Source organism: Hydra vulgaris, chromosome 13 (assembly GCF_038396675.1).
Source record: "Hydra vulgaris chromosome 13, alternate assembly HydraT2T_AEP".
NCBI classification, from domain to species: domain Eukaryota; kingdom Metazoa; phylum Cnidaria; class Hydrozoa; order Anthoathecata; family Hydridae; genus Hydra; species Hydra vulgaris.
The window spans coordinates 32637338-32645000 of record NC_088932.1 but is presented as its reverse complement, the minus strand read 5'-3'; the positions used below and the strand labels follow the sequence as shown (position 1 = coordinate 32645000).

At 28.2% G+C, this 7663-nt stretch overlaps 1 protein-coding gene across 1 annotated transcript in view; it reads right to left on the bottom strand.

Moving 5' to 3' along the window:
* LOC100205483 (neuroendocrine convertase 1) overlaps positions 1–7325 on the bottom strand; it is a 17788-nt gene extending 10463 nt beyond the window's left edge. The window contains exons 1-2 of the mRNA XM_065815014.1: positions 6838–7325; positions 6564–6668 (exon numbers count right to left, since the gene is read on the bottom strand). Of these exons, the coding sequence (XP_065671086.1) occupies positions 6564–6668; positions 6838–7056 (324 nt within the window). The 5' untranslated portion in view covers positions 7057–7325. The remainder of the gene's footprint in view (positions 1–6563; positions 6669–6837) is intronic.
* Positions 7326–7663: the final 338 nt, after the last annotated feature.

The window sequence follows — 7663 nt, the reverse complement described above, 5'->3', positions numbered from 1 at the left end:
TTTTAAAGAATTAACGATTTCTAACGAACTAAATACATAAATAGTTGAGCAAAAAAGGAAAAACTTTGCCTTATAAAATACTTAAAACTACAAAACTTTTTATTATAAAGATCAGTTTCCATTCATTCTTTTTTTCTAAGGGAACGGAAAAAAGAAGGGAAAAACAATCTTTTAGCTTCGGACAAATTATGCTACGCGTGCAGACCCCTTCTCAATTTCGTTCCTGCAATAAAAAGATGAGTGGAAACTGACCTATGAGACAATACTTTTCGTCATTAAACTTTGGTAACGTAAAATTGGGTTCCAGTTTTGTTATTAAAAGATACTTTGTTAATTAAATAGTACTTATAAAATTTTAGTCAAATAGTGCTTATTTTTAGTTAAATATACTTACAAAATATTTGTTAAGTAGTACTTATAAATATAGTACTTTTTTTGGATAATATTTCTACAAATCAGTATTTTCGTAGTAATATAAGTATGTTACTACGAAAATACTGATTTTAGGCACTACCTTAGAACAAAACTTAAAGTTTCACACTGAATTGTATGTTCGATATGTAGTGTAAAATTATTTGTTTTTAGGAGCATTTTCTCTATGCTGCAAAGTAGTTCAGAACATGCTTGCAAAGTTGCCAAAACTATAAGGAACCTTTGCACAGACAAAAAATACATCAAAATAAGAGCTTTTAGGAGCTGAGAAATGATTTGGAATACTTTATTCACGCTGTTACACGGGTATAACATTGTCAGGCAATGTACACACTCCAAACTTATGTACATTTATGATTATTTCAAAGCAGAATGTTTTAGAAGAAAAAGCCGCGGTGATTTGTTTTTTCATCTAATAACCAATTATAAAGATTTATATTTAAAACATTAAAAATTGCCTATAACATTAAATAAAAATCTTTTCCTTTTTTTTTTCAAGTTGTATTTATGACAAGAATTTATATGAATCTGTTCAAACCTTAAACATCACAGAATTAAAAGTAGTTTTTATTTTGATTATTTACAGTTTTACTTTGGTTGTAATTGTTCCTTGAAATAAGATTTAAACAATTCGGATATTTTTCTTAATTAAAATAAGACAGAACACTTTGTACACTGCCTCAGCTAGTGTAGCAGCTAATTGTTTAAGTTACATAAATTTTGTTTATAAATTTATTAAACATGTAAAATCCAAAGAAGTTTGTTACCCTACAAAAGTTATGCTCTATTGCTATAGCATGACATACTTTGTTGTATATATTTTTTCGCATTCGGGAATACTTTGAAGAACGTTTAAAGTAACCCCACAACATAAATTGCCAGAAACATGAAACGATATAAAGAATCCCTTCATCGTACATTTTATTTAAGATTCCCTTTATCATACATGTGTATTATAAAATATTATTACTTTTAAAAATTAATAAATCATGTCCGTGACGGATCCAGGTGAGGGGGTATGGGGTATGCATCCCACCCAGAACCTGAAAGTCCTAAAATATATTAGTAATGGAGGGCCTTTTTTTTTTTAAGAGAGGCAAAGGTGTTATAATATACAAAAATATTTCAACATCCCCCCCCCCCCCCCCACTCACCACCACCAAATATTCCTGGATCCGTCACTGTCATGTGTATAATCAGTAAGTTATACACACAAACACACACACAAACACACATATTTTTTCTAACTGTAATTATGTGTGTATTTGTTAGTATGCTTTATTTTTTACCTTGCAAAAATCTGCAAAACAACCTTAAAACAAAATCTGACGTCAGTTAAGGGGTAAGCAGATTTTATACTCGACATTTAATAATTCGTTTTCTTAAATATTGTTTATTTTTATAAGCTAAAACTTTGGCAAGGTTTTCTGCTATTCGCAAAAAAAACTACATCTTGTTTGTCTTGATTTATTTCGTCATTATCTTAAGAGCTGAAGGTAAACAAAAGTTTCTTCTTTTTTTTTGTTTATTATAAATGTAATATATATATATATATATATATATATATATTTGTTTAATATAAATATAATATGTTTGTTTAATATTAATGCAAATAGTATTAATCTAAAATAATTTGTATATTGATTGCTTTAAAATAATATGTTGGTGATGTAGGGGGGTAACAAGAATACACCCTAAAATTACAACCCTGTGTGTTTTAGTATAAAAAGTTTAATATGTTGTCTTAAAATGTTTCATGTTTAACTTAAATCTTGATGTGTTTATAATAAGTTTTTTTTTAATTTTCTTTTTATCTTTCTATACAATGCTTTTATATCCTAAGATATTGTTAACTTAGCATTGAAGCAGCGTCGAAGAATTAGTCTACGTCAATGATAAGCATTTTTGCATAACGAGGTACAACTCAAGCGCTGAGTTGGCAGCGGCCGGAAATGAACTCGTATTGCACTCTTACCAACTAAGATATCCATGTACATAACTTATGTAATGTTATTTGAAAGTCAACCAAGATTAATTACATTAATAATAATTAGTATTGTTAACCAAGCATATAAATGACATAACTATACTTAGTCCATTAAAAACTTCTAAATTTTAAATTAAAAGGTTTTTTCGCCATCCAGATTGTAATATTTTTTGATGCTTCCTATTATTCATTTAGAATTATAGTCAAATCTGTAATAACTGAATGGTAAATCAAATAAATCAAAATAAATCAAAACCGTGTCAATATACTAAATTTAAATAAAAAGATTTGCTATAATATTTTTTCGATAATGTTTGTTTTAGTAAGTTTTGATCATAGGTCAAACGACCTAGCTTGAGCATAAACCATAATAATTTATATAAGCATAAACCACATTACTGAGTTTTATAAGCATCAAAAATATTATTTACTGTCAAGGTTTTTTATAGTTGCAGTTGATTGTCAAGATTATTTATAGTTGCTAGTTGATTGTCAAGGTTCGTTAGAGTTAACTGTGGGTTGTCAAGGTTTTTTTATGGTTGCCGGTTGATATTCAAGATTTTTTTATTGTTGCCGATTGATTGTCAGCCTTTTTCATAGTTCCCGGTTGATTGTCAAGGTTTTTATTTGCCGGTTGTTAACACAAATATAGCACCTAATACAGTAAGTCCATAGCAGATCTAAATAGCATACTATTATTATATTCTCTAATGTTATATTATTATAAAAATAATTTTAGTCAAATTGACTAAAATTATTTTTATCATAATATAACACTAGAGTATATAATAATAAATATATAAAAAATTTTTTTAGTAACGTTTACTAGGCAGTCGGCAAATTTCAAAAAACGAGGTCCTTTTTTTTTTTTAGTCTTCCCCTTCCACGTGGCATCCACTTGCACCGACTCTGACTATAAGCTAACATATTTAATATTATAGCGGGGGAATGTACGATATTTTAAAGTTCAGCTTTCTTAAAATTATAGGACCGAACTAGAACCTTTTTTATAAATTTCATTATTCAAAAATTTTAGTTTTAAATTCTAGAGCTTTAAATAGTTAATCTATTTTATATAATTATTCAACTTGTGTCTTATTATTCAACTTGTGTTTTATTATTCAACGTCAAATGGTGCGTTGTTATAACTTACTTGAAAGCAATACAAGAGCATGAAATTGTAGTAAAAAATTTAGTTGATTTTATTGATGATTGAAATATGTACCTCTCTAATTAACCTTGGATCTGAAATGCTTTTTATGTTCAATTAAGGATTATGATCATAGTGGTATCTTTATATAACAATAGTATCTTTTCAAAACTGATAATCATTTTTTAAGAATATTTTAGAATTGAAGCTATAGGCCAAGGAACAAGCAGTTACAGCTAGAGGATAAGAAAAAACTAAAATAAATAACTGTGAAGTGGCAAAACGTTGACTAACAGAAAAAGATTGTTTCTCATGCGCTTAATTTCATTAAAACTTTTTAATATTTTTGAAGAGGATTTTTTTTTTATGTTTGAGAATACTATTGATAAAAAAAGATTTTTAAAATAACTAGATTGGTCTTTTCAGAAAATGTTGGCAATTATATGTTTTGCATATTTTATATTTTATATTTGCCAACATTTAATTTTTGTTATAATAAATTTGTTATAAAAAATCATTGACTACTCTTCCTTATAATTGAAGCCCATGTTAATTAAAAAAATTGTTAAATTTAATACTAAAACAAAAAGGTTTTAGTCTTTTAAGCGAGTCACAAACTTTATATATACTTGTCTACCGTGAATAACTAGTTAACCAATCACAATTTTATCTTTTAAATTTCTGCTTTTTTTGTTTTTTATAAAAACAAAAAAATATATAAAAAACTTTTTTAATCTTTTTTTGTTTATTCTAATCCATCCATAAAAAAAAAAGCTATTATCTTTGGTTTGATCAAAAAGACGGCATACTACATTTGGCTCGTAACATGTTAAAAAAGAGTTTTTAATTAAGAAATTTTTCCAAAAAGTAGACATTTTTTTGCAAGAATTATTAAGTAAATGAGCGGATTGAGTTACAGCAACAAAAAATCAGCTGCAAGCTGCACAATAAACGACACTGTTGGTAAACTGTACTATCTATCATGGACAACTTCTGAAAGTAATCTAGACCTTGCAGTCACTTTTGATTTAATGGTTCGGAAACAAGTATTCACGGCTGCATTTGCTGGCAACCGTATGCTAGGTATGCATAAGATTGCTTTTTGAAACCGTAGTCTTGTACTATGATGCACATTGTATATTTCATACGTTTGCCCACACTTAGAACTTGCAGAACAAGTCATAAAAGAAGTTTGCAGTACAGGTCACTATATCTAGCTTAAGATATAGCCAAGCTTGAGCAAGTTCAACTCAAAGCCAGAAAACACATTTCTACCATAAAAAAAATACCCTACACTCAGAAACTATCAAGATTAAATCTGACAATGCAAAACGAACGACGAGCAAGAACATATCTCAAGGAACAATATAAAATCAAATGCAAAATTGACATAACTAACTTCAGCGTCTTTCAGCGTCAATCAAACCTAATGTCATCAAAGTGCAGTTTTCGAACTCGCAGATACACCAAATAACTCAAAACTGTGCGGAAAAAATAATTTTTATACCAACCGTGTGGTCAAACCATGGAATATGGTTTAACCCGATATAGGGTGAATTCAACAATTATAAATAGCTTCAAACATGAACCATCTTTGTTATACACTTCACTGTAATTTGAAAGCTAAAGACTGTATTTTCATTACAGAGCGACCTGGCCGCAATTCACCAATAATTTGTAGGTTTTATTAATTGAGAATAAATTTAAATTAATTGATTCAGTTTAAAAATATATAGTCGTTAAAAAGACCGAACATAATAGAAATAAAGCATGTACATGATGGTGCGTATGACATTTTTGTATCCTCACTTTCCTGTATAAAAAATAAGTAAACTTTGGTTTGAAAGTAACTAAAAAGTCAAAGGTTTTTATCTACTTTTTGAAAAAAGTCACCTCCAACGGTCTTTGATTACTCGTTGGGTCCCATATATCGCTGATGCTTTTTGTCTCCAAAAGATTATAAACCTGAGTCTCAAAAAAATCAGAATTTTATGGAGACTTCAGATTTAATAATGCTTTTTTTCATGTAGTAATATTTTTTCACCGCGTTGCTAATAAAAAAGGTCATTAATTTTAAAATATAGTAACATAGTTCTGGTTCTTTTAAGGCTCAGAATTATATTATTATTAAATTTATTAACAAATTTTTTTTTCATTTGAGAAAAACTTTTCCGTAACTGCCGAGTGAATAATCAAGGATCTTTGGGGGTGTTATTACCTTATTCAAAAAGTTGACAAAACCAATAGGCTTTTGGTTACTTTTAAGTCAAGTTTCACTTATTTTTTACACAAAACTAAAGATAGAGAATACAAAAATATCATAACCCTACTGAATCTAGTAAATAATATACAGACTGTACGTATAGTAAATATTAATCAGGCTGTACACAAAATTATTATAGTAATTACAGCAGGCTATTGACGTAAATAAAAAAATTGATTGATTTTTATATTTTTTGTGGACCGAAATTTTTTTGAAATAAAATTTAAAAATGGTCATGCATATTTTTATTAGTGTCATTTTATAAACAATTCTTACGAACAAAATATATGATAATAATATCTATTCAAATAAATAAACATTTTAGATAGTTCACTAGAACTAGTTTCTTTTAAATGCATTTTCAAGTTGCTATAGTAACAATAACTTAATCATAACAAAAATTTGTTTGAGTTATTTTTATTCTTTTTTTTTTTATTCAATTATTAGTTCAAAAAGTATACAGTTACATTTTCTAGTTGCTATAGTAATTTTAAAAGATATTTTTATTATATACTTGAAAACTTTTACTTTTTATTAATAGCTCTAGTTAAAAAAATATTAAGTTACTAATAAAGCTGAAGTAATCTTAAACAGAGAGTGTTCAGTATAAAGCCATATTGTCTCTGTTGAGATATTGAATTCTTCTAATCGTAGTGTTTAGAACTCTGTAACATTTTGATAAAATGTTAAAATATAAAATAAAATTGCTCTAATTTTAAACTAAAAGTTACCTCTTCATCTTGTAGTAGAGTGTCTGTACGACTTTCAGATGAACGCTTCGAGCGAGTAGGATGATGAGGATGTTCAAGATGGTAAAATCCCTCCAACGAACCGACCTTAAAATAAAAAGAACCTTTAAAGACCAAGTAATTAAACATAAGGTTTAATCTAGATAATATAACTTCAAATGGTATTTGTTTAAAAATTATTATCGAGTAAGAACTTTATTCTGCTCAACCACTCTTTATGAATAGCTCAAAAGAACTGGTAACTTAACAAAAATACCTTCGTAACTTTATCGAACCCATATTTATCCGCAATTCTTTTAGCTCTTTCAAAAGTATCATCTCCTTTTAATTTTATAGCCCAGCCATTAGTATAATATTTTCCGGGATCAATATCGCTACCATCTTCATCATTTGCACAGCAAAATGAAAGTAAAATAACTATAGAGCATGAAAATAAAATAAAATTTCTCTTTAATGTAACATGGTATAAATTCATTTCATTCCACTAATGATTCTTGGAGTATAAGGTTAGTTTTTAGTTACCCATTTCTCATATGTACTATACTTCCCCCGCTATGTGTACAGCTGCTAAGAGGGGGGATATTATTTCATTGGTCTTTGTTGATACTTAAAAGTGTTTTGTTTTTGTATGTAATAATGGTTCCAATATTTGCGCATCCGTGGGTGTTGCGCATAAACTTCTTTTTCACGGAGTTGTACAGCATGTGGGGAAGAAAAAACTCTTTTTGGTCAAAATGCACACACGCGTAACAAAACGAGCGCATACAAATTTGTTTTATTAGTTAACTTTGTAAAATGATTGGTTGGAACTTTTGAAATTAAATGATCTAAGTTTATGATTGGTTTAATTAAACAAAAGGTTTCTTTGAGGTCATTCGGCATAGAGGTTAGACGTTTGAATTACCCAGCGGAGATAAACTGAGAAGACAACTGTTTAAACATAAGCAAAATTAAAACTCTTCTGAAAAATAACGTTTATAAACGTTTACAAAAAGCAATTGTTTTAACAAAATAACAGTGTTCCGTAGCGATTTTGTTGAAGTTTTATTCAGATGCGCTCATCTGAGTCACTAAATTTAATT